At 44.9% G+C, this 21,072-nt stretch overlaps 1 protein-coding gene across 7 annotated transcripts in view; it reads right to left on the reverse strand.

Annotated features, from left to right (window-relative positions):
- The window catches only part of kdm2aa (lysine (K)-specific demethylase 2Aa), a 163,698-nt gene that overhangs the window by 111,946 nt on the left and 30,680 nt on the right, over positions 1 to 21,072 (reverse strand). For 6 of the 7 annotated variants that reach the window (XR_009768688.1, XR_009768689.1, XM_061678383.1 and 3 more), the window contains 8 exons: positions 20,307 to 20,413; positions 20,139 to 20,232; positions 15,577 to 15,730; positions 15,385 to 15,500; positions 15,165 to 15,291; positions 14,854 to 15,071; positions 12,066 to 12,143; positions 6,867 to 6,997 (listed from right to left, as the gene is read on the reverse strand). Coding sequence is in view for 5 of the 7 variants with exons in the window: in XM_061678383.1 (XP_061534367.1) it covers positions 6,867 to 6,997; positions 12,066 to 12,143; positions 14,854 to 15,071; positions 15,165 to 15,291; positions 15,385 to 15,500; positions 15,577 to 15,730; positions 20,139 to 20,232; positions 20,307 to 20,413 (1,025 nt within the window). In the remaining 2 variants the exon portion in view is untranslated. Of the gene's footprint in view, positions 1 to 6,866; positions 6,998 to 12,065; positions 12,144 to 14,853; positions 15,292 to 15,384; positions 15,501 to 15,576; positions 15,731 to 20,138; positions 20,233 to 20,306; positions 20,414 to 21,072 lie in introns of all 7 variants that reach the window. The other variant, XM_061678380.1, reaches the window with a different exon arrangement.

Raw genomic sequence — 21,072 nt, forward strand, 5'->3', positions numbered from 1 at the left:
CCTATATTTAATTGAATATACTACAGACAAAATATTTAATGTTCAAACTGATAAACTTGATTGTTTTTAGCAAATAATAATTAACTTAGAATTTTATGGCTGCAACACGTTCCAAAAAAGCTGGGACAGGGTCATGTTTACCACCGTGTTACATCACCCTTTTTTTTTTTTTAAACAACATTCAATAAACGTTTGGGAACTGAGGACACTAATTGTTGAAGCTTTGTAGGTGGAATTATTTCCCATTCTTGATTGATGTACAGCTCAGCTTTTCAACAGTCGGGGTTGTCCGCTGTCGTATTTTACGCTTCATAATGCACCACACATTTTCAATGGGAGATAGGTCTGCTGTTGTAACATGTGTAGAATGTGGTTTGGCATTGTCTTGCTGAAATAAGCAGGGGCGTCCATGAAAAAGCCGTTGCTTGGATGCCAGCATATCTTTCTCCAAAACCTGTATGTACCTTTCTGCATTAATGGTGCCTTCACAGATGTGTAAGTTAACCATGCCATTGGCACTAACACAGCCCCATACCATCACAGATACTGGCTTTTGAACTTTGCGTCCATAACAGTCCGGATGGTTCTTTTCCTCTTTGGCCCAGAGGACACGACATCCGCAATTTCCAAATAAAATTTGAAATGTGGACTCGTCGGACCACAGAACACTTTTCCACTTGCATCAGTTCATCTTAGATGAGCTCGGGCCCAGAGAAGCCGGCAGCGTTTCTGGATGTTGTTGATAAATGGCTTTTGCTTTGCATAATAGAGTTTCAAGTTGCACTCACGGATGTAGCGCCGAACTGTATTTACTGACATTGGTTTTCTGAAGTGTTCCTGAGCCCATGTGGGGATATCCTTTGAGAGCGTCAGCCTCATAGTTCTGAGGACCCGGGTTCAATCCCCGGCCCCGCCAGTGTGGAGTTTGCATGTTCTCCCCGTGCCTGTGTGGGTTTCCTCCGGGCACTCCGGTTTCCTCCCACATCCCAAAAACATGCATTAATTGGAGACTCTAAATTGCCCGTGGGTGTGACTGTGAGTGCGAATGGTTGTTTGTTTGTATGTGCCCTGCGATTGGCTGGCAACCAGTTCAGGGTGTACCCCGCCTCCTGCCCGATGACAGCTGGGATAGGCTCCAGCACGCCCGCGACCCTAGTGAGGAGAAGCGGCTCAGAAAATGGATGAATGGATGATTTGAAAATAAAACAAGCATAACTTGATTTTTGGTAACAATGTACTTGTTTTCAAAACATGCAGACATAAAACATACATAAAATTACAACTAAAACCTTTTGTTGGACCTTGTTCAAAATTACTTTAATGAACTTAACATGTGGGTCCCATGGCAGTATGAAGTGGGGTGCTGAGCTGACGCTGTTTTATATGAATGGTGGACATGAGCCTGAACAGTTGCATATACAGAAGTTGAAATAAGTATTTAACATGTCACCATTTTTCTCACTAAATATACTTCCAGAGGTGCTATTGACCTGAAAATTTCACCAGATGTTGGGAACAACCCAAGTAATCCCTACATAGAAAGAAAGTAGAAAAAATAAATTCAGAAATTAAGTTGCGTGTAAAAATGTGAAGAGACAAAAAGTATTGAACACGAAGGGAGGAAAAGGCATGGAACGCCAAGACAACACCTAAAATCTATTAATAATCAAACCGCAATCCAGCCCAGTGCAAATTAATATCAGCTGGTTCAGTCCTAATTGATGGCCTACAAAATATCTCATTGCCAATGTTTTGAGTCAAGACACATCTCATGATGGGTAAGAGCAAAGAGCTGTCTCAAGACCACCGCAAACTAATTGTTACAAAACATAACAATGGCATTGGTTACAGACGCATATCTGAGCTGCTGAATGTTCCAGTGAGTACAGTTGGGGCCCATAATACGGAAGTGGAAAGCCAATCAGTATTGCATCTCTGCTTTTTGCAGATGATGTGGTTCTGTTGGCTTCATCAAGCCGTGATCTCCAACTCTCACTGGAGTAGTTTGCAGCCGAGTGTGAAGCGGCTGGGATGAGAATTAGCATCTACAAATCTGAGACCATGGTCCTCAATCGGAAAAGGGTGGCGTGCCCTCTCTGGGTTGGGGATGAGATCCTGCCCCAAGTGGAGGAGTTCAAGTCTCTTGGGGTCTTGTTCACGAGTGAGGGAAGAATGGAACGGGAGATCGACAGGCGGATCGGTGCAGCGTCTGCAGTGATGCAGATTTTGTATCGGTCCGTTGTGGTAAAGGAGGAGCCAAAGCCGAAAGGTGAAGCTCTCAATTTACCGGTCGATTTACGTTCCTACCCTCACCTATGGTCACGAGCTGTTGTGACCGAGAGAACAAGATCGCGGATACAAGCGGCCAAAATGTTTTTCCTCCGCAGAGTGTCCAGGCTCTCCCTTAGAGATAGGGTGAGAAGCTCGGTCATCCGGGAGGATCCCAGAGTAGAGTCACTGCTCCTCCACATCGAGAGAACCCAGATGAGGTGGCTGGGGCATCTGATTTGGATGCCTCCCTGGTGAGGTGTTCCGGGCATGACCCTGGGGACGACCCAGGACACGCTGGAGAGACTATGTCCTTTGGCTGACCTGGGAACGCCTCGGGATTCCCCCGGAAGAACTGGATGAAGTGGCTGGGGAGAGGAAAGTCTGGGCGTCCCAATCATACCAGCATAAATTTGCCTCGATCAGGTGCTCCTTGCAAGATTTCTGACAGAGGAGTGCAAAGAAGAATCAGAAGAGTTGTCCAAGAGCCAAGGACCACCTGTGGAGCGCTTCAAAAAGATGTGGGATTTGCAGGTATAGTCACAAGGAAAACTGTGAGTAATGTACTCCGCCGCCATGGCCCTATATGCACGCTCACCACGTCATTGCTGAAAACAAAAAAAAAAGATAGACTTTACACCAATCTGACCGGCCTGATCGGTATCGGACGATATTTTGCATTTTATGCTGATCGGCTTTAATGTCATAATTCGCATAATTCTGGAAAACACATTTACTCCGCATCGCCATCGTACACAGTACCTTTTGAACACAAAAGCTACTGTATTTTCACAACCATAAGGCGCACTTATTGTCTTAAATGTTCTCCAAAATTGACGGGGTGTCTTATAATGGGGTGTGCCTTATGTGTGCACAGAGTTCCAAAATCTGTAAATGTTGTTATGTGACTTTAATGAGCACTTTGCTTGACTGACTGGGAGCATTTCCTGCCGACAAGTTGTTTATATAGAGTAAGGCGGACGTGCCTGAGGACAGCATGCGGACGTTAACAGGGGAAGGATGCGCGTGACAGAGGACGCTAAAGGCACGCCGCCAGTATGTATGTGCATCAGTTTTGTTAAGGACCCCCGAAAATGGCACCTACGAAGAGACACGCTTACGAAGCACAGTTTAAACTCCAAGCTATTAGTTTCGAGGAGGAACATGGGAATCGAGCAGCCGCGAGCGAATTCAAGATCAACGAATTTATGGTTCGCAAGTGGAGGAAGCAGGAAAACGAGCTTCGGCAAGTCAAGAACACGAAGCTGAGTTTCCACGGAAACAAAGCGAGGTGGCCCGAGTTGGAAGACCAACTCGAGCAATGGATTAATGAGCAAAGAACAGCCGGGCAAGCATCTCTACAGTCACCATTGGACTGAGTGCAATAACTAGGAGCTTGCCATCATTCCGGGAGGCTTGACGAAGGAACTCCAACCGCTGGACATCGGTTTAAACAGGGCGTTCAAAGTGAAGTTGTGAGCGGCGTGGGAGCCATGGCTGACAGATGGCGAACACAGCTTTACTAAGACAGGGAGCCAAAGCCGGGCGAGTTACATCACCATATGTGAATGGCTTGTGGCTAAGCTAGCTAAGCCACAAGCCAGCTAAGGTATCTGCTTTGACTGTTGTCTGAGCTTTCGCGAAAGCAGGCATCATTGCTGTACAGCCCCCCGGCAACGAGACTAACACTGAGAATGACAAGAGGGAACCCGGCGTGTTTGTTGAACTTTCCCAGCTGTTCATTTCGGATACAGAACATGAGGACTTTGATAGATTTGTGGATGAGGATTGATCAAAAAATAACCTGAGTACATTGTTAAATACTTAAATAAAGTACAACCAAACTCAGTTTTGCTCCCACTGCCTTTTTAAAAACATTGTTTTAGCATGCATGCATGCTACCGTATGTTTTAAGCTAGCGTATGTTTTACCATGCCTGCGCCCAATAATACGGTGCGCCTTATGTATGTGTTAAATATAGAAATAGACCCCGTAACTGAGCCTGCGCCTTTTATTACGGTGTCCCCTATGGTCGTGAAAATGCGGTACATGACCTGACTAGAGCAGTGATTTCCAAACTTTATGGAGCCCAAGGAACATATTTTACAATTGAAAAATCTCACAGCACACCAACAAACAAATATGCATACATTAATGACTATGTACTTCCTGCCATCTAATAGAATTTGTTCCAACAATGGTGTCTCGTGGTGACCGTGCATACAGGCCGTGGCAGCAGAGTACATTACTCACTGTTTTCCTTGTGACAACAGTACCTGCTAATTCCAGGTCTTTTTGAAGCTCTCCACAGATGGTCCTTGGCTCTTGGACAACTCTTCTGATTATTCGTTGCACTTCTCTGTCAGAAATCCCTGATCGAGGTAAATTTATGGTGGTTTGATTGGCTTTCCTCTTACGTATAATAGCCCCAACCGTACTCACTGGAATGTTCAGAAGCTTAGCTATGCGCCTTTAACTAATGCTTTCGTTATGTTTTGCAACAATTAGTTTGCGATGGTCTTGAGACAGCTCTTTGCATCATGAGATCTGTCTTGACTCACACCTGAGCAATGAGACGTTTTTGTAGGCCATCAATCAAAACTGAACCAGCTGATAATCACAAGGAGCTGGATTGCTGTTTGATTATTGATATATTTTAGGTGTTGTCCTTCCTTTCCATGTCTTTTTGCACCTCCCTTTCTTCATGTGTTCAATACTTTTTCCCTGTGTCAGTTCACATTATTACACATAATTTCTGAGCTTATTTGTTCTACTTTCTTTGTTTGTATTACTTTGGTTGTTACCAACATCTGGTGATATGTTCTGTCAATAGCATCTTTGGAAATATATTTAATGAGAAAAATTGTGACGTGTTAAATACTTATTCCAGCCGCTGTATGTCCTTATTTGTTTCACAAAGACTATTTAGATAACTTTAAAACTGTATAATTGTGGACAAAGGATTCAACGAAGTTACACGTGCAGGGGGGACTTGCCGCTTCTTTTTATAGTCTTTTCGCAGCGTAATCCTAAACTCAAAAGCTTCTGAAGATTACGTAGGCTTCGCCCAACATAGAGTGGCGCTTCCAAGAGAAAATACACACAAATACAGAAAAAAACTGCACCAACTGTGGTGTGACGAGACGCCATTACACCGGCTGGAGCAGCGTGTGACTGGCGTGGGGAAGGGTCGATACTGTCGGAAATGTCAATGCCATTGATACCAGATCATTGATTTTCAAAATGAAACAGAAATACTTTTGATACATCAGTAATTCGAGGGACTGTATTTTCAGTATCGCATCAGAAAGAAAATCGGTGATATGGATCATTAGCAGACACAAAAAAGGAGCACATTGCGGCAGAATTTCTGCACAGCAAAAGCAAAAATCAATTTGTGTCGGCCCGCCACAAATAAATGTATATGTGTGAAACCCTGAGTGATCTGAAAGGGGCTGTGCAGAGGAGATGCCTTAATTGTCTCAAAGATTTGAATATTTTTTTTTTTTCTTTCCCAAAGAGTGGGCTAATATTGCCACATCAAGATGTGCCACACTGACAAGACTTCTACCCAAAATAACTGAGCGCTGTAAAACCATAGGTACAAAGTGTTAGTATGAGGGTGTGTATATTTCTTCAACTGGGTAATTGAACAGCTTTAATTTTTCTTTGAAAATATTTAAGTTTCTTTTTCAATTGATTTGATAGGTTGACAATTTTAAATAACTACAGTTATGACGATGATGAGTTCTCAAGCTGGCCACGCTGTACTCTCGGTTGGTCTTCGTTGACTGGATGGTGGATAAAATGATACCAGGGTATCATTCAAAACATCAATGGTGAAATGTTCAGTTCAGATTTTTCAGTTTTTGTTGCAGAATATGTCTGTTTTATTCGGCTATTTTGTTTTCTTCGCATTGATTTCATCCTTCTCATGTGCAAGTCGATTTAAATCTTATGCAGTTGACTCTGTGCTGCTTCTGTCTTCTCATTTTTCCCTGACTCATCATCACTTTGAGATCATAAAGGTAAAATATATTATACGTACAGCTAACTGAATTATTATAGTTTTTTTTTAAACAGCTAATTTTTAAAATTTTAATATGCAGATGTATGCCTAATTAGCATTAAGTATTTCATTTTTAAATTAGGCTAAATGAGTACTGGATAAAAATTTGCTCCTCAAAAAGTATCATTCCATATTACATTTTTCCATTTCCTTATACAGATACGAAAAGTGTACTTGATATTAAATTAAAATGTACATAAACTAAATTGTACCTCAATCCACGTTTAAAAAACAAGAGTTTAGACAAATTAATTGTATTTAAAAGTTAAAGACAAATGAATTCTAATTATCATGAAATAAAAAGACAGTGGTGCATTTTCCATACTTTGAGACCTGGATATTTATATAATCAAATTCCATACTTTTCCATACTTTCGTAGGAACCCGGTATTTCACAAATATGGGTTTTGGACTTTTCACAATTTGTAGGCCCATTCAGAATTTCTCCAAGAATTTTCGTAGTTGATTATCACAATCGCTAATATTCCCTGCAATCAAACTGCCTTCATCAATTGTCACAATCTGTTACCTGACCCTGCGTCTTCTCAGGACAGACATGGAAGAGGCTGGCTTCTGTGGTCGTGGCATGACGGGAGCAGCAGCCAGTTTAGGATGAAGAGGAGGTGGTGGTGGTGGTGGTGGTGGCTGATAGTTCAAGAGCTGAAAATAAAAATTGCCGTGACTTGCTTGGGAAAAAAACAAAATTCACGATTTCAATGAGTTTACAAGGTATAAATTCAGTTTTGTCAATATAATGTTACTATGTAGCATCTTGCAGTGACAGATGGGACAAACTTATCACTTTGCGATGCAGCCTGTGAGTAGACAGAGGTTAATGTCTGAATAACGATGCTGTTCTTTTACACACATGGATAGAATTGTAGGCGGCATGGTGGTTCACTGGTTAGAGCATCTGCCTCACAGTTCTGAGGACCGGGGTTCAATCCCCGGCCCCGCCTGTGTGGAGTTTGTATGTTCCCCCTGTGCCTGAGTGAGTTTTCTCCGGGCACTCCGGTTTCCTCCCACATCCCAAAAACATGCATGCTAGATTAATTGGAGACTCTAAATTGCCCATAGGTGTGAATGTGAGTGTGAATGGTTGTTTGTTTATATGTGCCCTGTGATTGGCTGGTGACCAGCTCAAGGTGCCTCCTGCCCGATGATAGCCGGGCTAGGCTCCAACACTCCCGCGACCCTTGTGAGGGATAAGCGGCTCAGAAAACGGATGGATGGATAAAATTGTTGGTACCCCTCTATTCGTGAAAAAACCACAGTGGTCACCCACAACCCACAAATAACTTGAATCTGACAAAAGTACTAGATAAAACAAAATTTCAAAAAAACTAAAAGAAAAGCAAATTAACCAATGAAAATCAGACATAGCTTTTGAATTGTGGTTCAAAAAAATTATTTTAAAAAGAAAACTCATGAAACAGGCCTGGACAAAAATGTACCCTTAATATTTTGATGCACAACCTTTTTGAGGCAATTACGGCAGTCGTTTTATTTAATTTTTTTCAACTTTCAATGAAACTTCTGCACTTCTCAGCAGGTATTTGGGCCACTTTGGAGAAAATTGCTCTTGTCTTCTCAGTTTTGAAAGTTGCTTTCTCCAAACGGCATGTTTCAGCTCCTTCCACAGATGTTTAATAGGATTTAGATCAGAACTCAACGAAGGCCACTTCATAATAGTCCAATATTTTGCTCTTAGCCATTCTTTGTTGTTTTTAGCTGTGTGTTTTGGGTTATTAACCTTTTGCAATACCCAAGACATGAGACTGAGACCAAGCTTTCTGACATTGGGAAGCATATTTTTCTCTGGAATACATTGATAGTCTTGAGATTTTATTGCGGACAAAAGTAGTGTTGGGTCACTGACAAACTTTGCCAACAACGACATAGGAGCGTCTGCAAGTGATTTTTAAGACACTATTAGATGTGTAATGTACGTATAACATGATGTATGAGTGAGCTGAATGGGAGGTGGCGGTTTTTTTTGTTTTTTTTTTACCTAAAATGGGAATTGCTCGTGGCGGCACGGTGGCCGACTGTTTAGAGTTCTGAGGACCCGGGTTCAATCCCCGGCCCCGACTGTGTCAAGTTTGCATGTTCTCCCCGTGCCTGCGTGGGTTTTCTCCGGGCACTCCGGTTTCCTCCCACATCCCAAAAGCATGCATAAATTGGAGATGTAAATTGCCCATAGGTGTGCCTGTGAGTACAAATGGTTGTCTGTGTGTATGTGCCCTGCGATTGGCTGGCAACCAGTTCAGGGTGTACCCCGCCTCCTGGCCGATGACAGCTGGGATAGGCTCCAGCACGCCCGCGACCCTAGTGAGGATAAGCGGCTCAGAAAATGGATGGATGGATGGGAATTGCTCGCATGTTAATGCTAATCGCAAATGCTAAGCGTTTAGCATTATGTCTCAAATTTTGTACACCGGATTTATACCATACACTCAGTACCAACAGATGCAGTTTAAGGATACAAGTCAGTCCTTCATAAATGAGAAGAGAATGCACTCTTTCCCTTTCGGCTTGTCCCTTGAGGGGTTGCCACAGCGTGTGATTCTTTTCCATGTCCGCCTATCTCCTGCATCCTCCTTTCTAACACCAAGTGGCCTCATGTCTTCCCTCACTACATCTATGAACATTCTCTTTGGTATTTCCCAAGCTCTCTTGCCTGCCAGCTCCAACCTCATCACCCTTCTACCAATATACTCACTCACTCTCCTCTGGACGTGTCAAAACCATCAAAGTCTGCTCTCTCTAACTTGGTCTCCAAAACATCTAACCTTGGCTGTCCCTCTAATGAGTTAATTTCTAACAAAGTGCTCACTTCATCCATTTCCAACCTTTTTGCAAAGTCTCCCATCATCAGCCCCTCGAGGTTCCTTTCCTGGATGCCGGACTTAACCATCACTTTTCCATCACCCGTGTTTCATGTCCATTAAAATCTGCACCAATCACAACTCTCTCTCTGTCTGGAATGCTCAGAACAACTTCATCGAGCTCCTTCCAGAATTTCTCTTTCACCTCTAGCCCTGTAAAGCCCAAACCATTAAATAATTGATAGAAAATTCAAATTCTTTTAAACTGGAGCCTTTTGTCTTCCCTTTGTGTACACAAGATAAGAAAAGTAAGTTCTTATATATCTAGAACAATGACACATTAGATATGAGTTGTATAGGACAGTAGTTCTACACCCTGTTAGGGAAGGACAGGACAAGATAGCACAGGACAAGGACAGGAGAGGAAGGATGCAGGACAAGGGTCGTGAACTGGGCTGTACAACTGAAGTGTGGTGGGAATGGCTATGTAAATTATAAACATCGAAACGACCAGAGTGTGAGTGAGGAGATCCTCAAGCAATTCGCATATTCATGAGTTATTTGTCGCAATAAGTGAGAGGCCCCACACCCGGCGAAAAAGTCCCAGGGGTGTGTCCCTGCGGACACATACAAGTGAATTGACACGGTTTCGCATCCACAATGACTGACAGGGGCCCAAGAGTCCACTCGAGGGCAGCCCAACAGGCAGGACACGTCCGACACCGAGGGGACCCAGGGCGGTCCGCCACCCCCACCGAGGCGCCATGACAACCGGCCACCTGGAAGAGGCCGCAGGGACCCAATGCTAGCCACCCATCCCACCCCAACACGCAGGGCCCACAATACAGCCAGTCCCCGCCCAGCCCGAGGGTGGGACGGTGTCCCTTGTTTGTTGGAAAAGAGGGCGGATAGGGGCGCCCGACAAGGGAGCAGCCGCGGGGCATGAGAGGGGAGACCCAACACCAAGCACCCATCCAGCCCCCTCAGGAGCACCGCCATGAAGCTAGTAAAAATCTACCTCCCCCCTGTGACTATGACTGCCAGTCATTGGCCCTACCCCGTATATCATATATACCCCCCCCCCCCCCCCGTTGGTGGTGTCCACCAACGGGTTCGGGGATTGCCGCCACGACAGGCACCGACCACCTTACGGCCACAGCTCCGGTCGGCCGCCTCAGCAATGGAGGCGCGGAACATGGTCCACTCGGGTTCTGATCGGGTAGGCCGTTCCTCCCAATCACGCCCTTCCAGGTATCACTGTCATTGCCCACGTGAGCATTGAAGACCCTCAGCAGAACGATGGAGTCCGCAGCGGGAGCGCTCTCCAGCACCCCCTCCAAGGACTCCAAAAAGGGTGGGTACTGCTGTTTGGTGCATAGGCACAAACAACAGTCAGGACCCGTCCCCCTCCACCCGAAGGCGGAGGGAGGCTACCTTCTCGTCCACCAGGGTGAACCCCAACGTACAGGCGCGAAGCCGGGGGGCAAAAAGTATACCCACACCTGCACGGCAACTCCAGAGTGGAAGAGAGTCCAACCCCTCTCGAGAGGACTGGTACCAGAGCCCAAGCTGTGTGTGTGGAGGTGAGTCTGACTATATCTAGTCGGAACTTCTCGACCTCACACACCAGCTCGGGCTCCTTCCCTGCCAGAAGTGACATTCTACGTCCCTAGAGCTAGCTTCTGTAGCTGGGGATCGGATCACCAAGGTCCCCGCCTTCGGCCACCGCCCAGCTCACACTGCACCAGACCCCTATGGCCCCTCCCACAGGTGGTGAGCCTATGGGAAGGGGGATCCACAGTTACCCTTTCGGGCTGTGCCCGGCCGGGCCCCATGGTGCCGGCCCGGCCACCAGGCGCTCTCCTTCGAGCCCCACCACCAGGCCTGGCTCCAGTGGGGGGCCCCGGTGACCCGTGTCCGGGCAAGGGAAAACGAAGTCCATTGTTCGTCGTCATCATTAGGGGTCTTTGAGCAGTGCTTTGTCTGGTCCCTCACCTAGGACCTGTTTGTCATGGGTGACCCTGCCACGGGCATAAAGCCCCGGACAACTTAGCTCCTAGGATCACTGGGACACACAAACACCTCCACCACGACAAGGTGACGGCTCAAGGAGGGGCCCCCGTGTGGTGCATTAACATCTGGAGAGGCCCGTGAGCCATAAAAAATATATTAACAGTGAGTGGTGTGAGTGTGTGCGCTAAGTGAGTGATTAAGAGAAATGGCTCCTGCAGATCGGCCCATCTGGCAGGACAACCACAGACAAAGAGGGCCAGCCTCCCCAGCCACGACCCCAGGATTCTGCCCCACATTCCAGCCAGCACCCACTACTCACCCCAGTGTGTGGGAGGTGCCCCCCCCCACCCCCAAAACAGGCAGGGACAAAAACCCCACAGCCCGCAGGGGTCCACCAAGAGGAGGAGGCGACCACAGCACGACGCAAGGAACAGAGAGAAGAGTAGGAAGCAAGCCCAAGGAGCGACAGGGTACCCCCACCAACCCCCACCAGTAGCCAGAGCGGGGGACCAAGGTGGGCGCCAGCTGGCACCACCCCAGCGAGCGAGTCCACCGTCACACCATCAATGTTCTCCAACCATTTTTAGTCTTGCATGAACTGCCCAGACTTGACATCACACCCACAGACATGAATGTCTGTATAAATTGTGCCTTAGGAAACTGATACAGGATAACCACACTGGTGAGAATCTTCTGTGTGGCACCTGCTTATGGCTGAAACGTTAGAGGTTAAAATTAATAATGACATGCACTTGAAGAGTAACGATATAAGCTTCTGACCACATTTGTCGGACATCCAATGAACATCCAATTTTGTCCTGGGAGAAAAAGTGACTATCCAAGGTTATTAGCATTACCTTAGTACAGTATGTGTAACTGATGCTTACCCTCTTTGGCCACCTAACAATCGGTTTTCCAGTGTAGGATTGTTTGGGATCGTCATTAGCATGCTCCTTTAGTAGTGCCTGCAATACAGTACAGATTGTTAGTATACAACTTGGACAAAGCATTTTGTGATGATGGTAATGAACTGTCAACTATGTTCTCCAAGCTCCACACAAACAAACTCGGGGAAACGTGGCGTGAAACCTGACGTGTCAATAGGGGCTTTTCCATCAACCAGCCCAGGAACTTTGAGTTCCTGGGAGCAAAAGGTTCCCGTGCCCCATGTGGTATGGGTTTCCACCAGGACACCCTAGGTCGCAGTTCGATGATCGACTTTGTGGTCGTGTTCTCGGACTTGCGGCTGCATGTCTTGGACACTCGGTTGAAGAGAGGGGTGGAGCAGTCAACTGATCACCACCTGGTTGCAGGCCCAAATGTAATGTGAGTGTCTGCTGGGAACGTCTGGCAGAATCCCTTTTCAGAAGGAGTTTCAACTCCCACATCCGACAGAACTTTGCTCATGTTCCGGGGTAGGCGGGGGACATCGTGTCCGAGTGGACCATGTTTCGCGCCTTCTTTGCTGAGGTGGCCGACCAGAGGCCGGTGCCTGTCGTGGTGGCAATCCCCGAACCCGGCTTCGAGGAAATTATGGTCCACCATCCGTTCGTCTCAGGAGGGGGAAGCAGTGCACCATCAACGTGTATAGTGGGGATGGGGCGCTGCTGACCTCGACTCGGGACGTTGTGAGCTGGTGGGGAGAATACTTCGAAGACCTCCTCAATTCCACCGACACGCCTTCAGATGAGGGAGCAGAGTCTGGGTTCTCTAAGCCGGGCTCTCTTATCTCTGGGGTTGAGGTCACCGAGGTGGTTAAAAAGCTCCTCAGTGGCAGGGCCCCGGGGGGTGGATGAGATTCGCCCGGAGTTCCTCAAGGCTGGATGTTGTAAGGGCTGTCCTGGTTAACACGCCTCTGCAACATCGCGTGGACATCGGGGACAGTGCCTCTAGATTGGCAGACTGGGGTGGTGGTCCCCTTTTTAAGAAGAGGGACCGGAGGGTGTGTTCCAACTACAGGGGGATCACCTTCCTCAGCCTCCCTGGTAAGGTCTATTTCGGGGTCCTGGAGAGGAGGGTCCGTCGGAAGTTGAATCTCAGATTCAGGAGGAGCAGTGTGGTTTTCGTCCTTGCCATGGAACAGTGGACCAGCTCTACACCCTTGGCAGGGTCCTCGAGGATGCATGGGAGTTCACCCAACCAGTCGACATGTGTTTTGTGGACTTGGAGAAGGCGTTCGACCGTGTCCCTCGGGGAGTCCTGTGTGGGGTGCTTCGGGAGTATGGGGTACCGGACCCCCTGATATGGGCTGTTCGGTCCCTGTACGACCGGAGTCAGAGTTTGGTCCGCATATCCAGCAGTAAGTCGGACTAGTTTCCGGTGAGGGTTGGACTCCGCCAAGGCTGCCCATAACTTTTATGGACAGAATTTGTCGATGCAGCCAAGGCATAGAGAGGGTCCGGTTTGGTGGCCTCAGTATTGCATCTCTGCTTTTTGCAGATGATGTGGTTCTGTTGACTTCATATCAAGCCGTGACCTCCAACTCTCACTGGAGCAGTTCGCAGCTGAGTGTGAAGTGGCTGGGATGAGAATCAACACCTCCAAATCTGAGACCATGGTCCTCAGTCGGAAAAGGGTGACGTGCCCTCTCCAGGTCGGGGATGAGATCCTGCCCCAAGTGGAGGAGTTCAAGTATCTTGGGGTCTTGTTCACAAGTGAGGGAAGAATGGAACGGGAAATCGACTGGCAGATCGGTGCAGCGGCTGCAGCGATGCGGAATTTGTATCGATCCGTTGTGGACGATAAAATCAGTTTATCATGACACATATTCAGATATTTACATGTGACGTTTTATTGCAAGCTCTCAGGCTGGCAACGCTGTACTGTTTTCGTTGACTGGACGGCAGCATAAAATTGTCGCAGGGTATCATTAAAAAATAAAATTGTCTCAGCATTTTAATCACCTTTTTTGTTGTTTGCTTTACGTTGATTTCATCCTTCTCATCTGCGAGTTGTTTTAAATTTTACGCCGTTAGGTCTTTGTGCCACTTGTCTCTCCATTTTTCCCTCAATTCCTCAGCAGTATCCCAGTCAAAGGTGTTGTAATCACCATGTAAATGATTCAATCACTCATTATTGTTTTGAATTCACTAATTTCTGTCCTCAGAGTACTTCACCTTGACTAATCAGAAAATCTGACTCTCAGGTTGCCCATGTTTGCTTATATAATCCAATATAATTTGGAACAGCATATTATCAGCTGATAATGTATACAGATGGAATTTTCTGAGACAATCTGAATCAAGTATTCACCAAGACCATGGTATTATACTGTGGGCTCTCACACAATCATTATAGCTGCGCTTCCACACAAATAAAAAAACAGCTTGAGCAAGATATATTTTTTTATATAATCAACTGGTTTGTTTTAGTAATTGGAGCTGTTATTATAGTCTTGGAAACATGAATATTTCTTCATTCAATAGTTTCCATTTTCCATACTTTTCTAAACCTGGGAATTTATTAAATTAAATTCCATACTTTTCCATATTTGCATGGGAACCCTCAATGGAGTGTCATGGAACACATTGTGGCTGAACCTTTAGGTACCACTGTAGTTTAAAGCAACGCTTTATAAAGCAGGTAAACAAACAGTGTCCGTATGGATCAGACATTGAAAACAAGGTGACAATTGTAATAAATCCATACACCATCATTTATGTCTCACTCTGTTACCTTAATGTGTGTGATGAGTGCCAGGGAATTGTGTATGCCTGATGGGACACACTTCTTGTTGGATGGCAGTGACTCAAGTTTGCCCACCAAGTTCCACAGCCCCTCCAGCTCCAATGGAGTCAAATTAACTGGAACTGCTGGTTTGTCAGACAGCTGCTCTGAAACATCATCTTCACTGACACTCTTATCTTCTTCCTCCATATCCTCAAATGCTGGATCTGTGCAAGAAAAAAATATTGAAATTTGAGAAGATAAATTGTTTTTTCTGGGATATCTACCATAACGCATATGTTTTGTTTTTGGGTTCATACCAATGTCGAGAGACAATTTCTGAAATTCTGGTGTAAGGTAAGAGGTCTTGGTCAGACTGAAGATATAGCGCTCCAACACATACCAGCACATCTCATAATAGAATGGGTGACGGAACTTCACTGGAACCTGTGAAAGTAGCAGAAGTTCATTCCACAATTCGGAGTTAATTTCTTCACGTCATCACCTTTTCACAGCTTATATGAACAAGTATACACCTACCCGTGTGCGGTCCTCTATATTACAGATATTAAGTTGCATTGGAATGTTAAAGCTGTGAAGGAAGTTTCCTCCAAAGACAATTGAATCAATAGGGGTGTAGACTGCATGAATCCAACCTAATGATGAAAAAGTGCAGATCAACATTTGTGAACGTCATATACTGTACATATTTTCATTTGTGGTCATGTTTGCCTGATGGTATTATGAAGGTCCATCCTTGTCGAAGTTCAATCCTCTGGCAGTCAGAAGCTCTATCCCCAAGAAAAATATCTCCCTGTTTTCCTGACAGCACCCAGTGTTCATATAGCTCTAAGTTCTGAGCGGTGGGAGGGATCAGCCAGAATACCTGACAACATTGTGTACAATGTGAATTACAATTAACATTAACCATTACAATTGTGTACAATTAACACAGCGTACAGTGCAAGAAATATCATTTAAAAGTGGAAATACTCTAAAAATCATGAGAAAAAATAAGTTATTGTGGACAATTTTTATTTTTTTTTTTAATTTTATTTCCAAGAGACAATACAGTGCCACCCAAATACAGTGCCACCCATTCCCCCCCCCCCACACACACATTTTGCTATGTTACAGAGTTATTCTAAAGCTGATTTTAGTATAATTTTGTTTTCTTTTTTTCTTTTTATTCCAGAAATGACCCCATAATGACAAAGGAAAAACATTTTCAGACAGTTGTGCAAATTTATTGTAAATATAAACATTTAAACATATTAGTTTACACACCCTTGGTTGAATATTTTGTTGAAGCCCCTTTGGCAGCAATCACAGTAACACAGTCTTCTTAGGTATGTCTCTACGAGCTTGGCACACCTGTTTTGGGGCATTTTCTCTCATTCCTCTCTGCTGATCCTTTCAAGGTCAGTCAGGTTGGATGGGCAGCGTCGGTGGACAGCCATTTCTAGGTTTTTGCAGAGATGTTCGATTGGATTCAAGTCGGGGCTCTGGCTGGGCCACAAGGACATTCACAGACTGCTCTTGAAGCCACTCCTTTGTTATTTTAGCTGTGTGCTTTGGGACATTGTCTTGTTGGAAGGTGAATCAACGCCCTAGTCTGAGTTCCAGAGCACTCTGGAGCAAGTTCTCTTGAAGAATTTCTCTTTATTTGGCAGCTGTCATCTTACTCTCTATGGGGACTAGTTGCCCAGTTGCTGCAGCAGAAAAACAGCCCCACCACCATGCTTCACAGTCGGAATGGTGTTAGCCAGGTGATGAGCAGTGCTTCTTCTTCTCCAGATACGACGCTTGCAATTCAGGCAAAATAGTTCTATTTTGGTTTCATCAGACCAGAGAATTTTGTTTCTTCAGGTCAGAGAATCCTTAAGGTGCCTTTTGGCAAACTCCAAGGTGGCTGCCATGTGCCTTTTAGTGAGAAGTGGCTTCCGTCTGGCCATGCTACCATAAAGGCCTGATTGGTGGAGTGCGTTAGCAATGGTTGACCGTCTGGATGCTTCTATCTCCGCAAGGGAACACTCGAGCTCCACCTTAGTAATCATTGGGTTCTTGGTCACCTTGGTTGGATGGCCAGATCTAGGAATGGTCCTGGTGGTTCCAAACATCTTCCATTTCCAAATGATCAAGACCACAGTGCTTTCCGGGTGCTTCAACGCTGCTGAAATTCTTTTGTATCCTTTCCCAGATTTTTGGCTTGACACAAGCCGGTCTCAGGTCTGCAGACAATTCCTTAGACTTGATTTCTGCTCTGATATGCACTGCCAACTATGAGATATAGACAGGTGTGTGCCATTCCAAATGATGTTCAATCAAGCTGAATTTACCACAGGTGGACTCCAAGTTCAAGAAGCATCTTAAGGATGATCAGTGGAAATCAGATGCACCTGAGTTTAAGTTTGAGGAAAGGCAAAGGATCCTGCAAAGGATGTGAATAATTATGTACCTATTATGATTGAATGTTTACATTTGTATAAATTTACACAAATGTCTGAAAATATGTTTTTACTTTGTCATTATGTGGTATTTTATGTAATTTTAAAAAAAATAAAAAAATCACTCAAATCAGCTTTAAAATACGTCTGTAACAGCATAATGTGGAAGGAAAGCGAAAGGGTGTGAATACTTTCTGGTGGCACTGTAAATAACTTTACATGCATTTCATAGATCATTTGACACTGTGAGTCCCGGATGCACATGTCATGTAAACAATGAGTCCCAGCCCTGAAACAATGTATCCCTGCCACTTATCACGGAATACGGATACAGTTATCCTCTGATACATCATGCTCCTTGCTTCGCGGTGCCGCTATATTGCAGATTTTCATTTAGTTTTTCTTTTATACTGTTTGTACAATATTTTTGTTATCCATTGCTCTTGTGCTCTCTCAATAAATTCTGTTTCGGCCTGTCACGATAGCAAATGTTTTAGAACAATATATTTCCCCAAAAATGTTCACAATATAAATTAGTATCTATGTTTTATTTTTTTATGCCACTGATATAATGATATTAGAGAATAATAAAGAATTGTACACCTTACAAATGCTGCCCTGTAATCAAACATACTGTATGAGCACATCTGTGGAATGTTGTTTCATTCACTAAATAAAAGTAGGGCTGCATTTTACAATGAGGCCAAGTAAATAAAAAAAGGAACTTAAACATGTTCAAATAAAGTGCTTAACTTGAGAAAAATTAAGCTTGAGTTTCCCCTTTTCTGTTTGGCATCTTGACACAACAGTGAAGTCTCAAACAATTTGACATTAAACAAATCTTAACTAAACTTTTAAAAGTTACATTTATTCAAAACGCAGTTGGATGATCGACTTTGTGGTCGTGTCATCGGACTTGCGGCCCCATGTCTTGGACACTCGGGTGAAGAGAAGGGCGGAGCTGTCAACTGATCACCACCCTGTGGTGAGTTGGCTCCGATGGTGAGGGAAGATGCCGGTCCGACATGAGAGACCCAAACATATTGTGAGGGTCTACTGGGAACGTCTGGCAGAAACCCCTGTCAGAAGGAGTTTCAACTCCCACCTCCGACAGAACTTTGCTCATGTGCCGGGGTAGCCGGGGGACATCGAGTCAGAGTGGACCAGGTTCCGCGCCTCCATTGCTGAAGCGGCCGACTGGAGCTGTGGCTGTAAGGTGGTCGGTGGCTGTCGTGGCGTTTAGTCTGCTAAAGCTACTGCCCCCGCGACCCGATCTCGGATAAGCAGTAGAAATTGGATAGATGGATGGATGGAACTCCAATTCCAATGATGTGGGGACGTTGTGTTAAACAAATAAAAACAGATTTGCAAATCATGTTCAACCTATATTTAATTGCTTGTCGTGGCGGCAGTCCCTGAACCTATTGGTGGACACCAATGATGAGTGTTGCCGTCATGCTGAAGGAGGAGTCCTATCGGGCCTTTTTGGCCTGTGGGACTCCTGAGGCAGCTGATGGGTACCGGCTGGCCAAGCGGAATGCAGCTTTGGTGGTCGCTGAAGCAAAAACCCGGGCATGGGAGGAGTTCAGTGAGGCCATGGAGAAAGACTTCCAGACAGCTTCGAGGAAATTCTGTAAGCGCCTGGGAAGAGAATCAGCACCTCCAAATCCGAGACAATTGTCCTCAGTCGGAAAAGGGTGGCGTGCCCTCTCCAGGTCGGGGACGAGATCCTGCCCCAAGTGGAGGAGTTCAAGTATCTTGGGGTCTTGTTCACGAGTTAGGGAAGAATGGAACGGGAGATCGACAGGCGGATCGGTGCAGCGTCTGCAGTGATACGGACTTTGTATCGGTCCATTGTGGTAAAGAAGGAGCTAAGCAGAAAGGCAAAGCTTTCAATTTACCGGTCGATCTGCGTTCCTATCCTCACCTATGGTCACGACCTGCGGGTCATGACCGAAAGAATAAGATCCCGGATACAAGCGTAAAGCCACTGCTCCTCCACATTGAGAGGAGCCAGATGAGGTGGCTGGGGCATCTGATTTGGATGCCTCCCGGATGCCTCCCCGGTGATGTGTTCCGGGCACGTCCCACCGGGAGGAGACCCCGGGGATGACCCAGGACACGCTGGAGAGACGACATCTCTCGGCTGGCCTGGGAACGCGTCGGGATCCCACCGGAAGAGCTGGATGAAGTGGCTGGGGAGAGGGAAGTCTGGGCGTCCCTGCTAAAGCTACTACTGCCCCCGCGACCCGACCTTGGATAAGCGGTAGAAAATGGATGGATGGTGTTTATACACTGCTTTTGAACTCCATGTGCATAAATACATTGTATTTTTTTTATTTTCAGATGTTTTATTATTGCTTAAAAATGTGACGTGACATGTCTCGTTTACATGGCATAAAAAATCTAAATTGTCAAAATTGACGTTACAGGGTCATGTTTACATGGCATTAAAAATACAAATATTTCAAGATTGTCTAAGTTTACTCTTAATTACTTTGTATTTCTACTTCTCAATGGATCAATATCGGAGCATTGAAATCAATATCAAATTGAATCACAACCGTAAGAATTTATATTAAATTTCAACCTAAAAATATTTCAATCAAATTGAATTGTGAGGTTCTTAACAAGGTCCAGCCCTAACAGATATGCAGGTTCAACGTTCATGTGACGCAATACTGGGCTTTAACTCAACCAATTGTTTCTGTGGCAAAAATGTAAATTTTTATTGGTAAAAACAATAGTTGAAATGTAATCTCTATCAATACCTTCAGCATAGGACAGTAATCACTTACGTAACTGTCACAGGAGAGGCTGACAAACTCATTGCAATTGTAAACACACCTTGCTTCCTCTTAGAACATGATACCACACAGATGTTCCTCCGAAGTCTATGTGAAAGTCTGTGTAGCATCCCTCCACACTCATCAGACAGTACCTGTGCAAGAACACCAGCAGTAAATTTGAACATCTAGAAATTTGTCAAAATAAATTAAACATGGGAGCCATTACTTTTGTACTTTGGGATACTGCATATCACTGATTGAGTTGGTTGAGTCTCGCTGTCTCTCTTTCAGGTGACGGGGCCACATGTTGTCAACCCAGTCTATAAGATCAAGCTACAACAACAACAACAACAACAAAAAAAGAAAAATATTTTGTCATGAACAAAATTCGACTTCCACTAATCAATTATAAGTTCAATATAAAAATTTCTAAGGGGTCCCAACACAAATAAAAATTAAGGTAAAACATACATACATAATACACAACAAACATAAAAACATATCCACCTCTACCAATTCCAAAACTCCCACACCCCACCGGCTCAAATAAAAAAAGAAAATTCTGTTTACACACATACACAACCACATTGCAATTCAAAGCAACATCTGGAGCAACAGAATGCCATAGCAATAACGTATAAAGTAATAAAGCAAAAACACAGAGCAATATCAAAAGTAACGATGTACCGAAATGAAAATTTCTGGCCGAAACAGAAAACCGAAAATGAGGAGCCCACAGCCGAAAACCAGAGAGAAATTTATTAGGAAAATTGCATTTATGGTTATGAATGCGGAGCTGCCAACGTATAGAAATTCACTTGCAGAACAATTTGTATTTCCATATTTTTAAATTAGGTCAGGAACATTACGGTGGGACAGTTACTGTAGTATATTATGTAATAGGATAAAAATAATTCTGCATACTGTTAAATTGCACAACAATCATTCATTCTTTCGGCATTGTGTCCTATCGTTCCCGTCCTTGTACAACC

This window comes from Phycodurus eques, chromosome 6, assembly GCF_024500275.1.
Source record: "Phycodurus eques isolate BA_2022a chromosome 6, UOR_Pequ_1.1, whole genome shotgun sequence".
NCBI classification, from domain to species: Eukaryota; Metazoa; Chordata; class Actinopteri; order Syngnathiformes; family Syngnathidae; genus Phycodurus; species Phycodurus eques.